The sequence below is a fragment of the Salvelinus sp. IW2-2015 genome, linkage group LG32 (assembly GCF_002910315.2).
Source record: "Salvelinus sp. IW2-2015 linkage group LG32, ASM291031v2, whole genome shotgun sequence".
Lineage (NCBI taxonomy): Eukaryota > Metazoa > Chordata > Actinopteri > Salmoniformes > Salmonidae > Salvelinus > Salvelinus sp. IW2-2015.
Window position 1 is genome coordinate 31,858,273 of NC_036871.1, and position 26,568 is coordinate 31,884,840.

General features: G+C 41.0%; 1 protein-coding gene across 2 annotated transcripts in view; it reads right to left on the reverse strand.

Moving 5' to 3' along the window:
- Positions 1 to 1,580: 1,580 nt before the first annotated feature.
- Positions 1,581 to 26,568, reverse strand: part of LOC111956615 (complement C3) — a 47,377-nt gene continuing 22,389 nt past the window's right edge. For both annotated transcript variants that reach the window (XM_023977119.1, XM_070436698.1), the window contains 28 exons: positions 24,920 to 25,081; positions 24,709 to 24,835; positions 24,433 to 24,507; positions 24,153 to 24,347; positions 23,903 to 24,014; positions 23,413 to 23,501; positions 15,349 to 15,488; positions 14,538 to 14,744; positions 14,372 to 14,432; positions 13,632 to 13,712; positions 9,568 to 9,771; positions 9,128 to 9,206; positions 8,550 to 8,706; positions 8,233 to 8,325; positions 7,706 to 7,868; positions 6,377 to 6,534; positions 6,056 to 6,229; positions 5,890 to 5,949; positions 5,643 to 5,727; positions 5,435 to 5,492; positions 4,983 to 5,070; positions 4,730 to 4,819; positions 4,101 to 4,212; positions 3,348 to 3,437; positions 2,657 to 2,737; positions 2,191 to 2,277; positions 1,938 to 2,079; positions 1,581 to 1,833 (listed from right to left, as the gene is read on the reverse strand). In XM_023977119.1, the coding sequence (XP_023832887.1) occupies positions 1,728 to 1,833; positions 1,938 to 2,079; positions 2,191 to 2,277; positions 2,657 to 2,737; positions 3,348 to 3,437; positions 4,101 to 4,212; positions 4,730 to 4,819; positions 4,983 to 5,070; positions 5,435 to 5,492; positions 5,643 to 5,727; positions 5,890 to 5,949; positions 6,056 to 6,229; positions 6,377 to 6,534; positions 7,706 to 7,868; positions 8,233 to 8,325; positions 8,550 to 8,706; positions 9,128 to 9,206; positions 9,568 to 9,771; positions 13,632 to 13,712; positions 14,372 to 14,432; positions 14,538 to 14,744; positions 15,349 to 15,488; positions 23,413 to 23,501; positions 23,903 to 24,014; positions 24,153 to 24,347; positions 24,433 to 24,507; positions 24,709 to 24,835; positions 24,920 to 25,081 (3,276 nt within the window). In that variant the 3' untranslated portion in view covers positions 1,581 to 1,727. The remainder of the gene's footprint in view (positions 1,834 to 1,937; positions 2,080 to 2,190; positions 2,278 to 2,656; positions 2,738 to 3,347; positions 3,438 to 4,100; positions 4,213 to 4,729; positions 4,820 to 4,982; positions 5,071 to 5,434; positions 5,493 to 5,642; positions 5,728 to 5,889; positions 5,950 to 6,055; positions 6,230 to 6,376; positions 6,535 to 7,705; positions 7,869 to 8,232; positions 8,326 to 8,549; positions 8,707 to 9,127; positions 9,207 to 9,567; positions 9,772 to 13,631; positions 13,713 to 14,371; positions 14,433 to 14,537; positions 14,745 to 15,348; positions 15,489 to 23,412; positions 23,502 to 23,902; positions 24,015 to 24,152; positions 24,348 to 24,432; positions 24,508 to 24,708; positions 24,836 to 24,919; positions 25,082 to 26,568) is intronic.

Below are 26,568 nucleotides of genomic sequence, written 5' to 3' on the forward strand. Positions count from 1 at the left end.
TCAAATGCTCATCTGTAAGCTAAGGCCCCTGGGACTAAACACCTCCCTCTGCAACGGGATCCTGGACTTCCTGACGGGCCGCCCCCAGGTGGTAAGGGTAGGTAACAACACATCCGCCACGGTGATCCTCAACACAGGGTCCCCTCAGGGGTGCGTGCTCAGCCCCCTCCTGTACTCCCTGTTCACGCATGATTCCACGACCAGGCACGACTCCAACAGCATCATTAAGTTTGCTGATGACACAACAGTGGTAGMCCTGATCACCGACAACGATGAGACAGCCTATAGGGAGGAGGTCAGAGACCTGACCGTGTGGTGCAAGGACAACAACCTCTCCCTCAACGTGATCAAGACAAAGGAGATGATTGTAGACTACAAGAAAAAAGGAGGACCGAGCACACCCCCATTCTCATCGACGGGGCTGTAGTAGAGCTTCAAGTTCCTTGGCATCCACATCACCAACAGACTAACATGMTCCAAGCACACCAAGACAGTCGTGAAGAGGGCACGACAAAACCTATTCCCCCTCAGGAGACTGAAAAGATTTGGCATGGGTCCTCAGATCCTCAAAAGGTTTTCCAGTTGCACCATCGAGAGCACCCTGACGGGTTGCATGGTATGGCAACTGCTCGGCCTCCGACTGCAAGGCACTACAGAGGGTAGTGCGTATGGCCCAGTACATCACCGTGGCCAAGCTTCCTGGCATCCAGGACCTCTACACCAGGCGGTGTCAGAGGAAGGCCCTAAAAATTGTCAAAGACTCCAGCCACCCTAGTTATAGACTGTTCTCTTTGCTACCGCACAGCAAGCGGTACCGGAGCACCAAGTCTAGGTCCAAGAGGCTCCTAAATAGCTTCTACCCCCAAGCCATAGGATTCCTGAACAGCTAATCAAATGGCTACCCAGACTATTTGCATTGTCCCTCCCCCTCACTCTGAAATGCTGCTACTACTCTGTTATTATCTATGCATAGTCACTTTAATAACTCTACCTGCATGTACATATTACCTCGACACCGGTGCCCCCGCACATTGACTCTGTACCGGTACCCCCTGTATATAGCCCCGCTATTTTTATAGGTGAAAAATTCACATTGGTTGTGTAATGGTACAAGGCTACTTTGCTAGGCCAGCTTCTACACACCTTCACAATTGAATATAGAGTCAACCATTCATTTAATCAGTTTGCTGGTCAACCTATGCCATTCTCCAGGACCAGAGTTACCTGGAGTTATGACGCATTCACTTGCTAGTCGGAACCAGGAAACTCTGAAATTTCCAACATGCTATCTGGTTGAACGCGGAACGTGTATAACTACAGTTTCTTAGTTCTGACTAGCACGTGAACGCAGAATAACTCGCCTTGCTGGCCCGCCCTTTCGCCATTCATGCAGTTGAAAATACTGAAAAAGGTTGTGAACTGCACACAGTATATTGATTGATGCCCACAGTGCAAATGGATTGACTGGTGTATGACACATGACTTCTCCTTTTCTAAGTGGTAATTCAGGTGATCAACAAAATAATTTGTAGCCTACTGACCAWGTCATAAATTGTGATCAAGTAAAACAAGGACATATGTTTGTGATAATAATGTGATATTTCAGTTTAATTTTCATTTATTTTGCGATATAGGATAAACATCATGTCTSAAAGTTAGTTAAGTTAACTGTGTGGGTCATCTACATGCACAGTTGTGGGATGAACCAGCAAACTGGACCACTGTGTTCAAGTGCTGCAGCCAGAAGTCTCAAGCTTATTCAGGAATGTCGCCTGTTCTCCCCCAGATTCAAATTCTTCCAGCCACGTGTTTCCCGACAGGACATAAGAATAACTTAAAAACAACAGAAATGGRTTAATCAAACAAATCATTCATTAAAAATGAACTGTGGCATGTAATGTAAGAAACAAATCAAACAGATTAATTGTGATCCTAACCTGCCATCATCACCCAGTATTATGTCTTTTGGATTGCCTATGAATAAATACAATTTATCCTTCTTCAAACCAAGAGACGTCTGGCACATGCGGTGGGCATAGAAATCTCTCTCCGTTTTAACATCCACTTTTAAATCATTCCCTGTAAAACAGCATAAGCAATATCCATTACATGATTCCTCTATCACTCTTTACTTTGTTATTCTCTCGAGGCAACACAAATAATGATTTTGGGAAAAACTGTAGTATTTACCAAGTTTATAGGCCTTTTGAATCTCCATTTTATATTTGATCAGGGTGTTCTCATCCTCTTGAATATGTTTTACTTTAATGTTGTAAACTGCAGACGGAAAACAGGGTGAAAATAAGTGGGTTTGACCAAATCTTTTTTGGTAAACATACATCTGTGGCTATCCCTATTCTATTGTAGTCATGGCCGTGGGAAGATGATTAGGGGTGGGGYTGCTACTGCTGCTGAGAATATTTTCTCCCTGTGCTGCTGACGGATATTTAGGTCCGCTCATACAGGACTAGTAAAGGCCTAGTGCACTACTTCTGTATATAAAAAAWWWWWWWWWWWWWTTTTTTCTTCCTATAAATGATTCTGAATGATCAGGGAGTGCTGCAGCACGATCAGTACTTCTACTTCCCGCGACTATGGTTGTAGTATGTGTCAGAAGGGTTGATTGAAAGTCAGAGAAATGTGAGTGCTGTTTTACCAGGGTTAGTCCAAACGCAGGCTTCCTCTTCACGGTCAGAAGCTGTTAAGGACTCAGCCTTCTTCACGGATGGACAATTTTCTGTCAGATAAAATTAAGGTTGGAAACAATCTTGGGGCGACAAAACAATAGAGTTGCCCAATGCTTAAGAGAACTGGCAAGCAGGCAACATAAAAGTCAAGCTTAGGCAGAGATGCTAAACATGAAGTGAAAACATAGTACATATGCATACTACAAAAGCAAAAGAATTACCATCGTGAAATTTATGAAACTATAAAAATAATGAATGGCTGCAAAAAATTGTTAGTAGTAATGATTTGGGCTCCCGAGTGGCGCAGCGGTCTAAGGCACTGCATCTCAGCGTTAGAGGCGTCACAACAGACCCTGGTTTTAATTCCAGGCTGTATCACAACCGGTCATGATTGGGAGTCCCATAAAGGCGGGACACAATTGGCCCAGCATCGTCCATGTTAGGATTTGGCCGGGGTAGGCCGTCATTGTAAATAAGAATTTGTTCTTAACTGACTTGCCTAGTTAAATWAAGGTTAAATAAAATAAATGTAAACAATTATGTTGCTAATTTAATTTTGTACAGTTGTAAAGCTAAACAATGGCCATTCAATAGTTATCTTACAGTACATCCCTGAAATATCCACCAATATACAGTGGTGGTATGAAATAAGCGTCTTACTGTCAATGCACGCGCAACCATTCTTGCTGCAGATAATGTCCTCGTCTGTGCTATTCTTAAAGGGGCTGTAGAATCTGGTGCAGCTCTTTTCTGAAACAGAGGAATATCATTCCGTCAATATTGTTCGGGTTCCATATCTGTTGCTGGGCTGTGACTATAAGTGAAAGCGTTTTATTGACGTTACAATATGTAACTTTTTTGGGCGWCCCAACCAAATTCGTTTTTTTTTACACCAGCTTTAAACAGTTGAAAAAACAATATTTTTGGTTATGGAAAATATATTTCACAGAGGTTAAGATGATGTAGATGGTACAATGATTATCTACACTATACTTACATATTTTGTCACATAAACAGAAATTAGGCAAACTATTACAATTTTAGCAACCAGGAAATGTCAGAGCGATTTCTGCACAGTGCACCTTTAATAATTGTACAGTCTAAATTTTACATCAGACTCAAATGTTGACACGATGTTGTAAATAAAGATTTTTTTACATAAATTCCAGGGGATTCAAATGTCCCCTATCAGTGCGGTGGAAAGTAGCAGCACATGCCAGGTTTTTAACTGGTGGAGCACACAGTCAACTTAGTGTTTTTATTAAAAAAAAACTGGGAATATAAAGATACATAAGTGGTTGGACACAAGAACTTCAAATAGAAATTGAGAGCATTTTTTGAAACAGTTGTGTTGAACTCCCAAATCAATGGTGGGCCGAACCAAGGACAACCCGTACATTGAAAGGATCTTACCTGATTGGTAATAGGAATACACCTTAATTGAAGAAGGCTGTAGGAGGCGCACAGTAAATTCTTGATACAGAGTCACTGGTACGCAGTAATCAGAGTTAGGACTAGGAGATAGCTGAAGAGAATGGAAAAAAAGGCATACACTCACTGTACAAAACATTAAGAWCACCTTGCTAATATTGTCTCAAGGCTTAAAAATCCTTCTTTAACCTGTCTCCTCCCCTTCATCTACACTGATTGAAGGGGATTTAACAAGTGACCAATAAGGGATCATAGCTTTCACCTGGTCAGGCTGTCATGGAAAGAGCAGGTGTTTATAATGTTTTGTACACTCAGTGRACAAAATGGTTATGACAAAGTCTTCGACWGATCAGTTTACATGGTCAGGAAAAACTTGTCTTACCTTAGGGCCCAGTGTTTTTCCTGGTCAAGTAACCTGTACCTTCCAATTTGCATGCCAATACATCACATTTTTACATCCATAATGCTCTATGGTGCTTTCTTAGTTGTTGTAGTTCTAATGCAGGTTGTTTAAAAATAAGGAATAGTTTCTTCAGTTTTTTTATCTAACTTAGAATGCCCCTTACTCTCTACCTCTGCCAGTGTTCTCAATAGGTTTCCCAATTACTTACATCGTATATGTGAATAATGAGAGATCCTTTATCAGAAAGCTCCTTGTCCAGTTGGTAGAAGTGAATCAACTTGTCCTTGCGAGACAACAACTACAAACACAGAYAAATATGGAATGTTCTGTAGCTCAGAGTTCAATGATCAATTAGTGAAGGAGTATATCCTTTTATTGTGTATAGTGTAGATACTAAACATGAAATGAATACTTTCTACATACTGCTACTTTGTTTTGCTACTTTGTTTTGATGACTSTACCTCATTAAGACTTGTATAGTCAGGCACAAAACCTGAAGGAAGAGATACATCCAGAATGGCCATCTTGTTGGAGGTCCCTTCAAGAGGCCTACATTTAGAGAGAGAGATACATATTTAATATGTTAATTCAGATCTTCCACACCACCAACACTACTGTAAATAGATTTACATATAGTACTTCGATACCCATCAATCACTTCCAAAACTTCTACCACAATACATACTGTAAGCATATGCACAAGGGAACAACAAGGGAAATTCTGAGATCCTCAAATATCTGTGTTCTCAATCTATGAGAGGTTTCCTGTATGTTCTATGTAGCTGCAGATAAATGTGTAATTATGTAGTTTTCCTCTCTACTGTCTGCTCTCTACTGTCTGCTAACATAACAGGATCATATCATTCACATGTACATGCACGTACAGTATACTGTAACTTCCCTTAGTTCTCACCTAACACATATGGTCAGTTTGTAGACACCGACAACACCCTCTGGAGCCTTTGCTTCATCTGCAACAAACAGAGCAGTTACATCCAAAGTGCACTGGCAAAAAAAGGGTTGTAATTAAAATATGGTATGATCAAATAACAGCGATAACATAAAGACACTTGGACAAAAGGGGTTGAGTAAAGCTATTCTTCAGAAAAACAGGAACATACTAATCTTTTCTATTGAATGGCTCATGTTAAATCCTTTGCAAACTGACTGCTCTTTCACAAGCATGGCGTAGTATGTTGTCAGGACCTGAAGAGCACAATGATGACAGTATCAGAATTCTTACAGTACGTCATAGATATCATTTTATCATGAGTATGGGAAGAATATTCAAACACATCGAGTATACTACATTAACTGAAATGTTTATTGTGCACAAATATCCAAATACAGCTGGAATGATCCACACACCTTTAATTTTGCTTTCCCTGACCCCTTTGCTTCGAAAGTGAAATCCGTCAGCTGTGGTATCTGCAGTAATCAAGTGTATATGAAATAAAGCCACTAGAATGCAAACGCCACTACACCATATTTGCCTGTGTTGTTCAAATTGGTTTGCTAGGCCAATGTAACTCACCCTTTCAGATCGTGACATAAACCTGGACCTCTGGTCTAAATTCCATTTGATAGAGCTGCTTTGGCCCGTGCGGACAGGGCTGTTGACAGACAGGCTTACACTTACGTCATTACCCGGTGGGGCAGGCTTCTGTTTTTGGAACAGAGAAAGGGCCTGGAACACCACTATGGTGCACTGGAGAGAGAAACACGAAGCAAGCAGAGGGGATAGAAGGGAGTGGGGTGGGGATGAGGGGGAGGGAGACAAGAGCGTAAACCATTGAAATGACAGACTGTTTACTTCCATGAGTAGTACCATTTTCTATCTATATTTTGTTGTTACCTGTGTGTTCCCAAATTGGCCATTTGCTTGACTCTTGGCCACCAGCCAGTCACTCACAGCCTCTGATCTCTTAAGCTCACCCAGAGTCACGAGGGCTGAAAGTGCATACCCTGTTGCCTCCACCCCTTTATCATCATTTKCACCCCAATGAGTGCCCTCTGAGGAAAGATGGAAAGAGACAGGTACAGGGTGAAAGTCTGATAGATATAGAAAAATAATTAACAGAGAGAGATTTAATGTCAAAGAAATAAGAATTTGATGTTTAAGGATCCCCATTATTGGGTTCCTGAGTGGCGTAGCGGTCTAAGGCACTGCATCTCAGTGCTAGAGGCGTCACCACAGACACCCTGGTTCAAATCCAGGCTGTATCACAACCGGCCGTGATTGGGAGTCCCATAGGGAGGCGCACAATTGGCCCAGCGTCGTCCGGGTTTGGCTGGTGTAGGCCGTCATTGTAAATAAGAATTTGTTCTTAACTGACTTGCCTAGTTAAATAAAGGTTAAATAAAAAATAAATAAATAGCTGACGCCAATGGCGACAGCTAGTCTTACCGGGGTCAGACACATAACAGACTAAAAGACATTACAGACAAGACTAAGAAGACTAACAGGCATTACAGACAAGACCAACAGGCATTACAGACAAGACTAACAGACATTACAGACAAGACTAATATTCCTAATATTGAGCTGCACCCTGTTTGACCCTCAGAACAGTTTCAATTCAACATGGTGTGGACTACAAGTTGTCGAAAGCGTTCCACAGTGATGCTGGCCCATGTTGACTCCAATGCTTCCCACAGTTGTGTCAAGTTGGCTGAATGTACTTTGGGTGGTGGACCATTCTTGATACACACAGGAAACTGTTGAGCCTGAAAAATCCAGCAGCGTTGCAATTCTAGACACACTCAAACCGGTGCGCGTGGCACCCACTACCACACCCTGTTCAGGGGCACTTAAATCTTTTGTCATGGCCATTCACTCTCTGAATGGCTCACATACACAATCCATGTCTCAATTGCCTCAAGGCTTAGAAATCCTTCATCTACACTGATTGAAATGGATTTAACAAGTGACATCAATAAGGGATCATAGCATTCACCTGGTCAGTCTATGTCATGGAATTATTATTATTATTWATTTTTTACCTTTATTTAACTAGGCAAGTCTGTTAAGAACAAATTCTTATTTACAATGACGGCCTACACATGTATTCCTAATGTTTTGTAGACTCAGTGTATTTGAGAGAACACAGTAAAATGGCTTTAAGAGATAACTGGGGGAAACAGTGGATGAAAGAAACACTAACATTAGCACTGAAAAAATTACCTGTGCTTGTTCGATCTAATTCTTTTAAGAGTTTATCTTTCCATTCAGATTTTTTAGTCAGTGCCAGGGCATAGGAAGATATGGCTACAGAGTAGGGACTGGATTGAGCAGGAAGTGCATTAAATATGTAATCTGAGGCTTTCTTCATGGCTCCATCGAGGTCCTATGAGAAACACACACAGAAGAATGACACCGTAATGAGACTAATAATTTGTTCAGTTTGACCTCTTAATCTTAACACTGTAACAATAACCACAATTCCATATTCATTGCAGAATAGAGGTCCACATTACTGAGCAGCACACTAGTCTTCACTGACGCTACCTGACGCTACACTGACGCTACACAACTATTACAGCTTAGTCCCAATTGTCCACTACAGAAAAAAACGGATCTAATTTTTCGTCAGACCATCACACAGACTTACAAATGTAGTGATCAATACTAATTTTCACTAATTAAGTCAAAACGTAGGCTACTCAAACCATCAACAATGCATCCCCTTAAAGTTATTTATCCTAATTTACCGTGTCTATATCCTTACAGATCCCGAGGGTCTCTTGCATGGCTATCAGAACAAAAGCAGTTGTTGCCACATCTCCTTCCTTATATAGCCCACCCTGAGTGGAGATGGAAGAACAGATTTTAGTCAAGGAAATTATAGCTTTGAACATAGTACAATATTTGTGCTGAAACTTGTGCTTACATAACCTGAAATATACAAAAGTCTACAGGACAAATAGTACATTTCAAAGGGATTTACCAAACATGTTTGCTTGACATGATTTTATGTTTTATATTTCTAATAGTGGATAAAAAGTATAAATGAGATAAACAACTTTACTGTGATCTCCCAATGTTTGATTGGAGCATCTTCTTGAAAAGTTCCTGCAGAGTTCTGTTGTTTTACAAGGAACTTCAAAGGGTTGCACACTCTAATATCCTCCACGACCCCAAACATATACACCATTGCAAACACCTTGGCAGTGTAAGCTGTCACCCTGGGGACCAAGACACAGTATTGTCTATTCTGGAGCCCGACGAGTCATATCATACAGTAAGTCTGATGTAAGCAGTCCTGTGTGGCTCAGTTTGTAAGAGCTTAAATTTGAGAACTAAATTGTATTGTATGAACATTCTTAAAATAACTGAAAAACTTGAAAATCGTGTCGTTTTAAAATGTGATTATCCATAGGGTTGATTTTCATAAGTTTAAGAATCAGAACACTAATGTGTGGCTCTCTGTTTCACAAGAGAAGGCTGATGTGTTTAACAATTTTAACTAACCACCATAATGCAGGTAAAGCCATCTGAGACCTGATGAGTATATAGACAATCTACAATGATACACAACCATTCATGCAACTGCATACACCAATGACAAATGAGGCCCAGTGAGACGAAACTGATAAATTCACTTACCATGTGCTTGGGATTCCARCCTTTCCATATGGAGAATACGTGTCATCAGAGTTTCTGTAACCAAGGTGTCTTTGATAGCCTATMGAAAACAACAACATGAGAGTGGGGGCGAAATTTGGAGAAAGAGATGAAGAGAAAAGGACATTTGATTATATGTGATAGAATTAAAAGTGCCTTAATAATAACAAAATAATAATAGAGAATCATAATGTGTACCCGTATGTAATAAGCTTTTCATTTATCTGAATGTTGATAATGCGATCTGTGTACTCAATTGATGTCTGATCTGAGTTCGGTTGGTTATACCTAGGAATTCCTATAGGGGCGCACAGGGCTTCCCAGCTCACTCATTACAAGCGAKTTGAAGCCAAAGCTACATCTCCATGTACACATGTCCACCAAAGAAAGCAGGTGATGCCTCTATGGTACAGTATATTCACCTTGCTTTACATATTCAAGCGCCTCAGCTCTCTTCTCCACTCCCACCTCCTCCCAGGCATTGGCGTGGTCCAGGTAGTGTGTGGCGATGATGGGGGCAGTCATTGAAACCAGGTTCTGCTCTACACAGCCACCCGGCTTCTTAATGAGTTTACTCAGTACTGCGCCACCAATGGAGTTGATTACTGTATCTGCCAAGGAGTCCCCTAATCCAAGACAACATTTTAAACTTGTATGTTTTCTTGAATTAGAAAGGCAAATTCCAAATACTGTAATCTATTTGACACCGTTCATGCTAGCTACAAAATTGTAATGATCGGGTTTACCCGATATATGCAGCCTATACCGGATTATGCTTATTAGCCCACATGTACATTATTTTGTCATATATACACTGGGCCTGGTAGAARCAGACTGATCGCTGCGTTCACAATGGCGCCGGAGGGGAGGGCTGCCGTCTTATCGGCTCTGAACCAAGCATGCTATTTCTTTWATTTTTTTCCCTGTTGTTCTAAACTTGTTTTGTACATAATGTTGCGGCTACCGTCTCTTATGACCAAAAAGAGCTTCTGGACATCCGAACTGCGATTGCTCACCTCAAATTGGACAAAGAGTTCTTCTTCAACAAGTCGGATGAGGGGATATACTACTACAGACACCCGACCAGGCCCAGATCCCTGTGATTCGCTGGAGAAGGAAACTGAGATTTCATGGAWAAAGATCCGGGTGCCTTGTGAGGATCAGGCGACGAGTGGCTAATCTGCCCTTGCCTTCCTTCCTGCTAGCTAATGTTCAATCGCTGGAAAATAAATGGGACGAGCTGAAAGCACGTATATCCTCCAAACGGGACATTAAAAACTGTAACATCTTATGTTTCACCGAGTCGTGGCTGAACGACGACGTTAAGAACATACAGCTGGCGGGTTATATACTCCATCGGCAGGACAGAACAGCAGCCTCTGGTAAGACAAGGCGCGGGGGCCTATGCATATATGTCAACAACAGCTGGTGCACGATATCTAAGGAAGTCTCGAGGTGTCGCTCGCCTGAGGTAGTGTGGTCTACTGCTTATCATATACCTAGAGTTTATCTGTATTTTTCGTAGCTGTCTACATACCACCACAGACCGATGCTGGCACTAAAACCACGCTCAATGAGCTGTATACTGCCATAAGCAAACAGGAAAACGCTCCTAGTGGCCGGGGACCTTTATGCAGGAAAACTTAAATCAGTTTGACCTAATTTCTATCAGCATGTTAAATGTTCAACCAGAGGGAAAATAAATTCTGGACCACCTTTACTCCACACACAGAGATGCGTACAAGCAAAAATTAAAGCAGGAAGCACCAGTGACTCGGTCAAAGAAGTGGTCAGATGAAGCCAATGCTAAACTACAGGACTGCTTTGCAAGCACAGACTGGAATATGTTCCAGGATTCTTCCGATGGCATTGAGGAGTACACCACATCAGTCACTGGCTTTATTAATAAGTGCATTAAGGACGTTGTCCCCCCAGTGACTGTACGTACATACCCCAACCAGAAGCCATGGATTACAGGCAACATTCATACTGTGCTAAAGGGAAGAGCTGCCGCTTTCAAGGAGAGGGACTCTAATCCGGAAGCTTATAAGAAATCCCGCTATGCCCTCCGGCGAACCATTAAACAGGCAAAGCGTCAATACAAAAGTAAGATCGAACCGTACTACACCGGCTCCGACGCTTGTCGGATGTGGCAGAGCTTGCAAACTATTACAGACTACAAAGGGAAGCACAGCCGAYAGCTGGCCAGTGACACGAGCCTACCAGATGAGCTAAATAACTTCTATGCTCGCTTCGAGGCAAGTAACACTGAAACATGCATGAGAGCATCAGCTGTTCCGGATGACTGCGTGATCACGCTCTCCACAGCCGATGTTAGTAAGACTTTCAAACAGGTCAACATTCACAAGGCCGCAGGGCCAGACGGAATACCAGGACGTGTACTCCGAGCATGCTGACCAACTGGCAAGTGTCTTCACTGACATTTTCAACCTCTCCCTGTCTGAGTCTAATACCAACATGTTTAAAGCAGACCACCATAGTCCCTGTGCCCAAGAACACTAAGGTAACCTGCCGACTCGTAGCACTCATGTCTGTAGCCATGAAATGCTTTGAAAGGCTGGTCATGGCTCACATCAACACCATTATCCCAGAAACCTTAGACCCACTCCAATTTGCATACCGCACCAACAGATCCACAGATGATGCAATCTCTATTGCACTCCACATTACCCTTTCCCACTTGGACAAATGGAACACCTATGTGAGAATGCTATTCATTGACTACAGCTCAGCGTTCAACACCATAGTGCCCTCAAAGCTCATCACCTAAGCTAAGGACCCTGGGACTAAACACCTCCCTCTGCAACTGGATCCTTGACTTCCTGACGGGCCGCCCCCAGGTGGTAAGGTACGGTAACAACACATCCGCCATGCTGATCCTCAACACGGAGTCCCCTCAGCGGTGCGTGCTCAGCCCCCTCCTGTACTCCCTGTTCACTCATGATTGCACGGCCAGGCACGACTCCAACAGCAATCATTAAGTTTGCTGATGACAACAGTGGTAGGCCTGATCACCGACAATGATGAGACAGCCTATAGGAGAGATTCAGAGACCTGACCGTGTGTGGTGCAAGGACACAACCTCCCTCAACGTGATCAAAACAAAGGAGATGATTGTGGCCTACAGAAAAGGAGGACCGAGCACGCCCCCATTCTCATCGACGGGGCTGTAGTGGAGCAGGTTGAGAGCATCAAGTTCCTTGGCACCCACATCAACAAACTAACATGGTCCAAGGCACACCAGACAGTCGTGAAGAGGGCACGACAAAACCTATTCCCCTCAGGAGACTGACAAGATTTGGCATGGGTCCTCAGATCCTCAAAAAGGTTTTCCAGTTGCCGCATAGAGAGCATCCTGACTTGTTGCATCACTGCCTGGTATGGCAACTGCTCAGCCTCCGGACCGCAAGCACTACAAAGGGTAGTGCGCACGGCCCAGTACATCACCGGGGCCAAGCTTCCTGCCATCCGACCTGTATTCCAGGCGGTGTCAGAGGAAGGCCCTAAAAATTGTCAAAGACTCCAGCCACCTTAGTCAGACTGTTCTCTTCTGCTTCCGCACTGCAAGCTGTACCGGAGCGCCAAGTCTAGGTCCAACAGGGTCCTAAATAGCTTCTACCCCAAGTCAAAAAGACTCCTTGAACGCTAATCAAATGGCTACCAGACTATTTTCATTGCCCCCCCCCCCCCCCCGGAACACTGCTGCTTACTTCTCTGTTATTATCTATGCATAGTCACTTTAATAACTCTACCTACATGTACATATTATCTCAATTACCTCGACACCGGTGCCCCCGCACATTGACTATGACTCTGTACCAGTACCCCCTGTATATAGCCCTGCTATTGTTATTTACTGCTGCTCTTTAATTATTTGTTATTCTTATCTCTTACTTTTTTTGTTGTTGGTATTTTCTTAAAACTGCATTGTTGGTTAAGGGCTTCTAACTAAGCATTTCACTGTAATACAACAGGTGTTGTATTCGGCGCATGTGACAAATACAATTTGATTGGATTGGATTTCACCACTCCATTTCTCTTCACATATCAGTCTGGCCTACTTCTGTTTTGAGCCAACGTCTGTAATGAGGGGCATTATTCAAAACAAACTTGTCTGCAATTGGATCACCATCAACCAATCAGAGGACGGCCGAATTCAAAGCACAGTGTTTGGCCACGTAGCATTTTGTCCTAAACCCACCCATTGCTTCTGAGAGAATGGTGATTTGACCGGTCATTTGCTAACTTATTCCAAATACCCATCTATTGGAGGAAGGCCAGACTGATACATGAAGTGAAACAGAATGGTAAACTCAGCGATGAGGCTGGTTCCACCAGGCTACACACTGACAGCAAAACATCAAAAAACATTGGATTGTTTCATTAATGTTTTCTTTTAAATATATAGTAGTCACAACACACTTTTATTATTATTAGAATAAGCAATCTTTTAGGTTGAGGATACCTTCTATAGCGATGTAAGTACTTGACACTGTGTCTGGAAGCATGTTCTTCAGGTTAATGTAAACTTCTCCTGTCTGCTTCCCTGTTTCATTTGAGAGGGAACAACACAAAAATAAGCAATTATATGTTCACACCTACATAATATTAACCAATGTGGTTGATATCATAGATTTAGGCCTCTGTGTAATCTCAGGAGGACATTCTGGCACATTCTCGACAATGGCCTTAATACATTTGAAAGGAGTGGTTCAGGATTTTATAACTTGATGTTAGATGGAGCCTCAACCTGAAAGTATTCTATGGGCCAGGAGAAACTGTAATCCATAGTTCGGTTTTCTTTAAATGGCCACTTCAAACTTCAGTTAAATTTAGTCACCACAAGCTAATAATCAATGGATGTGATGGAGGCATTTGAGCATGTTTTTTTCTCTCAGAACAAATCGCCTGAAATCAACTCAATATTTGGTTTGATCTTACTTACAGGTGATATGGCCATTTTAATGTAAAAACATACATTGGCCATACTTCCATTGATTGTTAGTTTGTAGTGGCTGAAGTTAGCTGAATTTTGTAGTGGCTGTTTAAAGTAAGCCGAACCATGGATTACAGTTTCTCTCGCCCATAGAATACTTTCAAGGTGAGGAACCATTTAACATCAAGTTGTAAAGTTCTGAACCACTCCTTTAAGCCATGTTATTTTTTAAGATCTAATGGAGGGTAAACAGCTGTTTTGGTCCAAACCATTCATAAAATCTGGTTGCAATATCCTTTTCTTTAGTTCGGTCTTCTCCACTCCTTCTGGCTATGATATGAGAAGAAACAGGGAGAGAGAGAAACATTTTAAAGAAACATTTTATGTGTCATCAACTAAACTGTGAGCATCACGAGCAGGTGTAGGCAGCCTCACCACAACAAGAAGTTGTTTCTCTATGCCATCTCTATAATACTCGCTCCGGGCCGTTACAGTGATTTGGTGTTTGCCTGGTTTCATGGGAATGACAGTGACGTACAGGACTTTCTGTGACTTTTTGTCCACATTAATTATTTGCCTGTAGGATCCTCTGTAATTCGTTGCTGTGCACAGATCCTCACTGGCCTTTAACAAAACTGTGACCTACAAATAGAGATAAGGAGAAGTTATTTTAGTTGTGCCTAAAGCAGGGGAGAATGTCCCCTCTCATTGAAGCCACGGAAGTTCAAAGCCGACCGCAGTACTGCAGGCCTTGTTTGCAGTAAATAGGATCCCCCATTATAGTGAATGGAAAAATGACAATCTGTGTAAAAATAGAAATTGAAGACAATGATGGTACCAATAATGGCTTCTAATACACCAGATGTATGTCCTTAAACTGATTGTTTTTAAATCACATACAGAAGTTATAAGGATCATTCAGTTGATAATGGCATTCTGCATTACCCCAGTCGGCCTTCAACTTGAGTTACTCAATGAGAGGAGGCAGCACTGATGGCCTGCAACATCACTTCCTGGAGTAGGTCAAACTGGGCATGTTGTCGCCATCTTAACCTTAACCGAATTAATTTGTCTTCAATGCGCTATTGAGTCTTCACATAGGAATGAATGGTGTCACGTGATCGATGGCTTTGTCCATTCATATATATATAGTAAGGCAGTCACTTACTATAGGCCGATGACTATATATGTCATCGGCCTAAAGTGACTGCCTTACTGATCAAGTGACTTCAAACAAGACATCTACCTTTTGAGACTCTTCATCATAGTTGTGTATAACTACTTTGATCTGCACTTGCTCTCTGTTTACAACAGAGTATGGTAGGCGCAGGTCCACATAGAAGTTCTTCACAACAGTCATTTCTACAGGTTCTGCTACACATACACCTGCAAACAAAAAATATAGTTTTAACGACTGTGTTTCAGACTGATCATGTCAAATAACAAGTTGTTAATTGTCAACTGAGGTTGTTTGATAACAGCCAAAGAGGTACAACCGGTGATATTTTCTGCTGCTAGATGGTCATTTCAATCAATCCTTTGATTCTTGAAAAATATAACATAAGTCTCCCATGAGCTTATGCAGTATAACTGTCTTACTTCATCATAACTCAAACCTATTGGGCAAACATTTACCTAAGCTTTTGGTGGTGCATTTAACATCTGAATAAACTATAATTAAAATAGGCCCAAATGCAACCTTAAGTTAGCTTTTTTTAACCAAATCTCTATTTTTAATGTAAATGGCATGTTATAGAAGTGCCCAGACACCCCACCAGAGAGTAATACTGGCGATACTTTCCGTGAGCGAGCATGCACGTGCTATCTATAAACACAATGGGTATGAGAAAGCTCTCTCATGCTCGCACAAGGAAAAGTACCGCTCTTTCCAACAAAATGGAATATAACWTTGCAGATAAAGTTCAGAAGGACACAATTTCATGTGTACAACACCTACATCACTATACTGAGTGCATTGACGTTTCTAAAAGGATGAAATGTTGTGTTTTTGGAGCCTTTGATCATGTTTTATCTGTGAACCGGCACCGCAGAACAAGCCTGAGYAAGTCTATCGCTGGTGGGCTAAGTTTCTCAAAACCAAGTGAAATTGCTAAAAAAAAAAAAAAAAGGTTCTGGACACTTATATAACATGCCATTTACATAAAGAAAATGTGAGATTAGGTAAAAAATTTAAAAAAAGCTAACTTGTCAAGTGGAACATTGTCATGGTGCAAAATAATTGTGCAAAGTGCAACAAATACTTTTAACCTCATTATAATCTCACAGTGTGACATAATTTGAAACTTTTCTTCGACAATGTGCAGTATAACTTATACAGTGGTGTTTATTTAACTACGGTTTTGTAAACTGAGTAATACATAAATATTCAGCCTGGTTGCTCTGAGTAGATGTTTTTTGTGTCCCTCCAATTCCTATGATATGTTATGTTTGGTATACTTTCTTAAGACAGAAACGAAAGAAGGGAGGTTGGTCGGGGAGGATACGTGGTCATATAACGCAAAATGTGAGCCTGCCTTTGCGCACGAATGCTGATGACTGGACTTTGTTCAACAATCAAGACACATGTTTTGCTTCTGAAGCATAGATGAGAATTTAACTAGGACGGAATTTAACTGCGGGCAGTGGGTTCAGAACAACAATGACAAAAAATGTAGACCAACAATTTAACAGTTTAGTGGAAATTATACCACCCCCCGAAAAGTGCATTTTGGAGACTGGAATGGCAAATGGACATGTGCTCTGCCAGTGGTGTAAAGTAGTTAAGTAGTACTAAAAAGTATTTTTACTTAAGTAGTTTGTGGTATTGTACTTTTTACTCCATACATTTTCCCTGACAACCAAAATAACTCGTTACATTTTGACAGGAAAATGGTCCAATTCACACACTTATCAAGAGAACATCCCTGGTCATCCCTACTGCCTCTGATCTGGCGGATTCACTAAACATAAAGGCCTTGTTAATAAATTATGTCTGAGTGTTGGAGCGTGCCGCTGGCTATCTGTCAAAAAATTTAAAAGCAATTTGTGCCATCTGGTCTGCTTAATATATGGAATTTATAATGGTTTATACTTTTACTTTTGATACTTAAGTACATTTAGGCAGTTCCATTTACTTTTGATACTTAAGTACATTTAAAACCAAATACTTTTAGTCTTTTACTCAAGTGGTATTTTACTGGGTGACTTTCACTTGAGTCATTTTCTATTAAACCTCTACCGAACCCCCCTCCCGGATCCGGGATCCTCATCAGAAACGCTGACTAGCATAGCCTAGCCTAGCGCCACAGGGAATATCATATAATATAATTTCATGAAATCACAAGTCCAATACAGCAAATAAAAGATAAACATCTTGTGAATCCAGCCAACATGTCCGATTTTTAAAATGTTTTACAGTGAAAACACAACATATATTTATGTTAGCTCACCACAATAGCCCAAAACACAACGCCATTTTTTCACCGCAAAGATAGCTTTCACAAAACCCACAAATAGAGATAAAATTAAATCACTAACCTTTGAACAACTTCATCAGATGACAGTCTTATAACATCATGTTATACAATACATTTATGTTTTGTTCGAAAATGTGCATATTTATAGCTACAAATCCTGGTTTTACATTGTGACATGGCGACAAAATGCTCCAAATTGTCCGGAGAAATTTTAGAGAGTCACGTAATCTAACAGAAACACTCATCATAAACTTTGCTGAAAAATACATGTTGGACATATAATTAAAGATACACTGTTTCTAATGCAACCGCTGTGTTAGATTTAAAAAAATAACTTTAGTAAAAAGCACAGCATACAATAATCTGAGACAGCGCTCAGCCATTCTCCGCCATGTTGGAGTCAACATATTCAACAAAAATACGAAATAACATCATAAATATTATCTTACCTTTGATGAACTTTCATCAGAATGCAGTGCCAGGAATCCTTGTTCCACATAAATCGTTGTTTTGTTTTAGAATGTCCATTTCTTCTGTCGAATTAGCAACTTTGGCTAGCATAGTGGAGCTCACGTGTCCATGAAAGTTTGACGCATGGAACGAAAAATTCAAAAAGTCATAATAAAAGTCGAATAAACTGGTCAAACTCAGTTGAGAATCCATCTTTAGGATGTTTTTTCTCGTATGTATCCAATAACGTCCCAGACGGAGCATTTCTTCGTGTCTACCTAAGGCATTGCAGACAACGATATGGTGCACCCAGGTGCGCAGCAAAATACTGCCAATATGGCTGACCTGTCACTCCAAAAGCTCTCATTCGGTCCCACATCAGGCTAGACACCTCATTCAACGTTCTACTGCCTGTTGACATCTAGTGGAAGGCGTATGAAGTGCATACATATCCATAAATACAAGGCAATTGAATAGGCGAAGCCCTTCACAGAGACCCATTTCAGAATTTTCACTTCCTGTTTGGAAGTTTGCCTGCCAAATTAGTTCTGTTTTACTCACAGATATAATTCAAACAGTTTTAGAAACTTCAGAGTGTTTTCTATCCAATAGTAATAATAATATGCATATCATATGATATAGAACAGAGTACGAGGCCGTTTAATTTGGGCACAATTTTTTCCCAAAGTGAAAATAGCGCCCCCTATTAAGAAGAAGCTAAGGTATCTTTACTTTTACTCAAGTATGACAATTGAGTACTTTTTCCATGCATGTGCCTGCACATAATATTGAGTTTGCAAAAGGCTTTGGTAGCTAGTTAACCTTTAATTGAGAAGGTGTCGTGGCAGAATCAGATTTAGCTAAGTAACATAGATAGATAAGATGTTATTTTCATCATATGCTTGTGAGAATCTTCTGAGCTAGGGATTACTAACTTGGGGCCAGAGAGGGGAGAGGTCAGGCTTGTCTTCATATGTCAATGTATATGTTAAACCATGTGGTGCTATGTAGAATATCAGAAGGGGAGGAGGACAGAATGGAACGTTGTTTTCTTATGAATGTGTCTGTAACTATAATCTTAAACCATGTAACGGGATGGCGTTATTAATGGGGAACCAGTTAGCTATCTCATACAATGTCTGTACGCCAGTCACTCCCTACTTTTCTCATAGGGGGAAGGAGTTTGGCAGTGTCTGGAACCATTGTATTTCCCCTCTGAGGTTGCCCTTATCTTGACCTAGTATTTGACCTAAGAGGCTCACTGTCTGATTTTGAGTTTGTCCAGGTTTGGGAGTATCTAGAAATGACAATTGATATATGCCATTGGGTGAGGTAATGTTTTGGTAAACAGTGAAGTATCAAACATGAGATTGAAACCTTGTCTTGGGAGATCAAACTGAACAATGATTTATAGCTGATGCTGTCTAGCGATAGGATACTCCTCTTTCGGGTAAAGGATTCTTTGTAAGTTGAGAGGGGTGTATCTTGGCTATAAATGAAACTAAGAATTGTTTTGTAAGGACTCAGAGAATTCATTTATAGACACTTGTCACGTTCCTGACCTTATTTCCTTTGTTTAGTCTTTGTTTAGTTGGTCAGGACGTGAGCTGGGTGGGTATATTCTATGTTTTGTGTTTCATTGGTTTAGGTGTGTATTATTGGCCTGATATGGTTCTCAATCAGAGGCAGGTGTTAGTCATTGTCTCTGATTGGGAACCATATTTAGGTAGCCTGTTTTGTGTTGGGTTTTGTGGGTGGTTGTCTTCAGTCTTTGTGTGTATGCACCAGACAGAACTGTTTCGGTTTTTCACATTTGTTGTTTTTTTGTAATTTGTAGTGTTCAGTTTTTTGAGTTTCATTAAATCAAGATGAACACTAATCACGCTGCGCTTTGGTCCTCTCCTTCTTCCACAGAAGAAAGCCGTTACACTAATTCGTTAAATAGCCTGCCCCATATTTGCTAAATATGTTGAACATGTTTGCATTCAGTATTGTTCTAATTGCATTGCTTCAATATGGAAATATACAGTGCATTTGGAAAGTATTCAGACCACTTAACTTTTTCCACATTTTGTTACGTTACAGCCTTATTCTAAAATGGATTAAATACAAATAAATCCTCAATCTACACAAAATACACCCCATAATGACCAAGCAAAATCAGGTTTTATTTTTTTCTGGCAAATGTATTAAAAACAAAAAAAGGAAATACCTTATTTAGATGTTTCTACAACTTGATTGGAGTCCACCTGTGGTAAATTCAATTGATTGTACATGATTTGGAAAGGCACACACCTGTCTATACAAGGTCCCACAGTTGACACTGCATGTCAGAGCAAAACCAAGCCATCAGGTCGAAAGAATTGTCCATAGAGCTCCGAGACAGGATTGTGTCGAGGCACAAATCTGGGGAAGGCTACCAAAACATTTCTGAGAATTCAAGGTCCCCAAGAACACAGTGGCCTCCATCATTCTTAAATGGAAGAAGTTTGGAACCACCAAGACTCTTCCTAGAGCTAGCCTCCTGGACAAACTGATCAATCGGGGGAGAAGGGTCTTGGTCAGTTAGGTGACCAAGAACCTGATGGTCACTCTGACAGAGCTCTAGAGTTCCTCTGTGGTGATGGGAGAACCTTCCAGAAGGACAACCATCTCTGCAGGACTCTAACAAATCACTCCTCAGTAAACGCCACATGACAGCCTGCTTGGAGTTTGCCAAAAGACACCTAAAGACTCTCAGACCATGATTAACAAGATTCTCTGGTCTGATGAAACCAAGATTGAACTCTTTGGCCTGAATGCCAAGCGTCACGTCTGCAAGAAACCTGGCACCATCCATACGATGAAGCGTGGTGTTGGCGGCATCATGCTGTGGGGATGTTTTTCAGCGGCAGGGACTGGGAGACTAGTCAAGATCGAGGGAAAGATGAACGGAGCAAAGTACAGAGGGATCCTTGATGAAAACCTGCTCCATAGTGCTCAGGACCTCAGACTGGGGCGAAGACCATCCCGGAGAGGGCGTGGGGTCTTGTGTCTTCTCAGAAGTTGTGACAAGTTGACCATGAAGATAGGTGTACTGTATCGTGTTTCGAAGAATGTGGTTACAAAGAGAACGTAACTGTATGTGGTTCCCGCCTCCATGAACACTGTTGAAGGGTGTCCATGATGAAGCTGGCCACCAGGGCCAATAAAGAACAGTCTACCTGACAGGACAGAGGTTCTTCTGGCATGGCCTGGATAGTGAGGTAAAAGCATATGTGAAGTGCTGCAGGAGATGCGTCGTGAGCGAGACTCCTGATCCGGAAGCAAGATCTCCTCCTGAGAGCATAATAACAACTGAGCCTCTTGAACTAGTGTGCATAGACTTTTGGTCTGCAGAAGATTCTTCAAACAAGTCCCTGGATGTGCTCGTTGTTACTGACCACTTTACCAAATTGGCTCATGCCTTCTTGTGTCCGAACCAGTCTGTAGCTCATCAATTGAGGAACAACTATTTCTGTGTCTACGGGATGCCTCYCCGTATACACTCAGATCAGGGACCCAACTTTGAGAGCGCTTTAATAGGCGAACTGTTGGGTGTTGCAGGTGTTCAGAAGTCTCACACCATGCCGTACCATCTGATGGGGAATGGGTCCTGCGAAAGGATGAATAGGACGTTGGGAAACATGATCCGGGCCCTGCCGACGAGAGCAAAGCACAGATGGACTCTGAAGTCCCTCACGTTTGCGTACAATTGTACAATCCACGAGACCACAGGCTTTGCCCTTTTCCTGCTAATGTTTGGGAAGACGCCAAGACTGCCTGTTGACAGTCTTTGGCTCTGTCATAGAGAACCCAGAAGTTGTCATCTATGACCAGTTTGTTCAGTCCTTGAGGAGAGATCTGAAAGAAGCCATGAATACAGCACAGGCGAAGCAGTTGAAGAGGCGAAGCAGTTGAAGCGAAGCAGTTGAAGAGGCATGCTGACCTCTGACAGAAGAGTCAGAGGAGCACCAGTGGAGATTTGTGATCGAGTGTTGCTGGCTAACAAGGGGGAGCGCGGAAAGCGGAAGCTCGCTGACCTTTGGGAGGATACTGTCTACCTTGTCACTGGATTGAATGCTGACAGTCACACTTAAGATTCAGAACAACTCCACTGGACAGGAGAAGACGGTACATCGCAACCTGATAATGCCAGTCAACTTTCTTCCTCTTCCCCATGCTGCCGTTGATGATGGAACAGACATGTCTGGATTAACAGAGTCTGAGGACATGAATGACGGCCTTGTGGTCTCAGCTGCCATGGACACTGCAGTGGATGATGATGCTGAGTACAGAACAAAAGTGTGGGTGTCGGAGTTGCCTTCTGAAGGAACAGGTGACACAAGCCTGGAGGGTGATGTGCAATCCTTGGATGCTTAGGATATTCCACCTTTGCATTCTGTGGAAGATATACTGCAGCTGGAAGGTCTGCCTCGATCAGAGTCTTCAAGAATCTGACCATGACCGTAACAGTGTCATGAGTGAGCTAATTGACCAGTCTGCTTACAATATCCGTACTGACCTACCAAACTCGGACCATTCCTTACCTGATCAGTTACGCACTGACTGTGTTGACAGACCCACTATTGCAACAATACATAACACTGTCACTCCTTATGCAGTTGAAGGTACTCTGGGTCATATTAGGTCAAGGGCAGGAAGACTATTTAAACCAATGTCAAGACTGATTGAGATAATGAATCAGCAGAAAGTTAGCTCTTGAAGGTTAATATATTATTATTATTGACATCTTTTATTTGTTTAGTTTTTACATCATTGTGACCATGATTAGAGGTTGCAGGATGGTAATGTGATGGATATGATAGTCTCTTACGGTAGTTTATTTTATTACTTGGATGTTTTAAAGTCACTGAGTGTACTTAACATGTAACAGGCATGTTTACCTATGAGGGCTAAGGGGATTGAACAACCACTTTTCACTCTAATTCTCATGGAGAATAGTAATAATCGAAAATAATAATTGCTGGGTTCTTAATAACTTGTTTATTTAATTGTATTATATAGTCCACGTTTGTGTAGTCATGGTGGTTCATGTTTCATTTATTTTATGCTGTGACTAAATAACAATTTTAAATCAAAACCTTGAGAGATGATATTTTACTTTATTGTTAGAAATAGGTATACCATTGATTTTTAGGCTAATGAATAATAAATAAGAAAATGGATGTAGCATAACCAGATTGACCCTTTAAAGGCAGATATATTGTGGATTTTTTGTTGGACATCATCTCGGTTGTCATTCATCAATAATGGATGACTCCCATTGAAAAAACATTGTCTCCATCTGAAATGTTTACTGTACCATCATGCTAGAAATTGAGATGGTACTTGGAGCCACTCACCTTTTGTTTCAGAGGTACTGATACCGAGGACCATCCACTGTGTGATGGAGTCTTGAAGAACCATGTTAGTCTTTTCATGTGTGACAATACTGAATAAGGGAGCGAGAGTGAATGATATACATTTCTATCTGCTGGATGCATTTAACATGTGAGGGATTGCTTTAGCAGAACCAGTGGGAAATTATTATTATATTATTAAAAGTATCTAAACTACTACTTCCTCCACATCATTAGAATACAATGCATCATGCTGTAGGTCTAATAGAAAACAGAACATTTGCTTGCAATTGCATTGAACTGGGGCGTCGCTTACATTTGAAAGCCCTTTGAATATCTTATCTTTGGTTGGTCAGATCTCGAGTATGTGAGATACCTACCTGGTTCCCAAATTCTGAAAGCCATACCTGATTAATCCATCAATTTGACATAATCAGTAACACATGAGGAACAATCATGTTTTACTGTCTGTTAAATGAAATGTTGTCTTTACCCAGCATCCGTTTCTTTATCACTCAGCAGTATGGTGGTCCACATCCAGCTGACATCAAATTTAGAGCGGATAATAATGTCCTCCTCATCCTCATCAAAGAAATCTTCATTTGCTTCAGAAAAATTAAACAAGATTGAAGAGAAAGAGAGTGAGAGAACTCGATAGACATTTATATTTACACAATCTATTGATTTGCCTATGAAATGTCAGACAAAGACAGACTGAAAAAAGACAGAAAAAATGCTTTTACTGCGAGCGAGGATCAGTTCTGGGGTGGTGAAGCGTATCTTATCTTTCTGGATTCCTTGACAGCAGCGTAGAAAGGCCTCCACACACTTCGGCCCTTCTGTGATGTAGTGCGAGCGCTTCTCACATGAGTAGTCCAAGGGAAAGTCCATCATGCCATCATGACAGCACCTCTTCGCATCCTCTTCATACTGTATCGCTTGGGAAGTAGATAACATAACGCAGCTATATCGGATAATTCACCCTCATTCTATTTATTATCTATTACATCAGCCCTTACTCACCTAGCTCATATTTGGCATCCTGTAAAGACTTTGCCTCTCGCCTCCTTTTAGGTACCTCTGTGTCACAACTGAATCCTAAGAGATGATTGAAAAGCAATTGAAGCTGATAAAAGGGTCTAATCTTAACTAACATAATTGAAGAAACCAAGAGAAAATCAACTCCAGTATTTGTCCGGTAGCTTAGTAATTCAAATGCTGCAGTGATCAGTGCATCTCAACAAGCGTATGCTTATCTGGAATGTAGTAATAGTATAATATAATGCAGATTGCTCCTACGTTGTCTAGGTGCTGTTTTTTCTTGATTGGATTCAAACAGGAGGCCAGCATCTGAGAAAATGGCCATGTTGTTTCGCCCCCCTCCCCTTGTGCACCCTTTGTCACTCCTCTCTACTTCATCCCAGATCTGAAATAAAGTGAGATAGAAGGGGGTTGTCAAAATGGTTCAAGCAGCAGAATATTAAAATGTAACAAGATTTCAGTGAGTCACCTTGGCCTGCGTGAGATTGCCCTTTTTACTCAGCATGTAAGCAGCCTTGTCAACCACCACCAGCCCAACCTTGGCACCTGGGTCTCCCTCCACGTTCAGAGAGAACTCTTCTCTTGGGCGGAAGTCTAGACGTTTATTAGATTTCTTTATGGATAGTTTTAGCTAAAAATCAGAACATGGACAGATGCAAAGAACATTAATGAGAACAAAAAAATGTGATGTGACATATTGAATGTACACTACACTCCAAAAGTATTGGGACAGTGACAATTTTGTTGTTGTTTTGGCTCTGTACTCCAGCACTTTGGATGTGAAATGGTTAATGGCTATGAGGTTAAAGTGCAGATTGTCGGCTATAATTTGAGGGTATTTTTTATCAATTTCGGGTAKACTATTTAGAAATTACAGCACTTTTTGTACATAGTCCCCCCATAGAAATGAATGGAAAACAATGTATTGTGTCATTTTGGAGTCACTTATAATGTAAATAAGAATATAATATAAATATTTCAAAACACTTCTACATTAATGTGATTGCTACCATGATTACGGATAGTTCTGAATGTTTTGTGAATAATGATGAGTGAGAAAGCTAGACGCACAAATATCCTACCCCCAAGACATGCTAACCTCTCACCATTACAATAACAGGTGAGGTTAGCTTTTTGGGGGGTACGATATTAATTTACTTTCTCACTCATCATTATTCATGATTCCTACAGGATTATCCGTAATCATGGTAGCATCCACATTAATGTAGACGTGTTTAGTAACATATTCTATTCTTATTTACAATAAAAGTGACTCCAAAATGAAACAATTCATTATTTACCATTAATTTCTATGGCACAAAATAATCTGAAACACAACCAAAACATACAGGAAATGCATCCAACACATTTGTAGAGTCACAGTCTTGATGTAGTCATTGCTTGCTATGAATATGGGACCAAATTCTTAACTTTTTACTACTTTAATACACATGTATATATACACATATATAAATATACAGTTGAAGTCGGAAGTTTACATACACTTAGGTTGGAGTCATTAAAACTCGTTTTTCAACCACTCCACAAATTTCTTGTTAGCAAACTACGTTCATCTCTAGGAGACAGAATGCATCTCCTTCCTGAGAGGTATGACGGCTGCGTGGTCCCATGGTGTTTATACTTACATACTATTGTTTGTACAGATGAACGTGGTACCTTCAGGTGTGTGGAAATTGCTCCCAAGGATGAACCAGACTTGTGGAGGTCAACAATTATTTCTGAGGTCTTGGCTGATTTCTTTTGATTTTCCCATGATGTCAAGCAAAGAGGCACTGAGTTTGAAGGTAGGCCTTGAAATACATCCACAGGTACACCTCCAATTGACTATAATGATGTCATTTAGCCTATCAGAAGCTTCCAAAGCCATGACATAATTTTCTGGAATTTTCCAAGCTGTTTAAAGGCACAGTCAACTTAGTGTATGTAAACTTCTGACCCACTGGAATTGCGATACAGTGAATTATAAGTGAAATAATCTGTCTGTAAACAATTGTTGGAAAAATTACTAGTGTCATGCACGAAGTAGATGTCCTAACCGACTTGCCAAAACTATAGTTTGCTAACAAGAAATTTGTGGAGTGGTTGAAAAACGAGTTT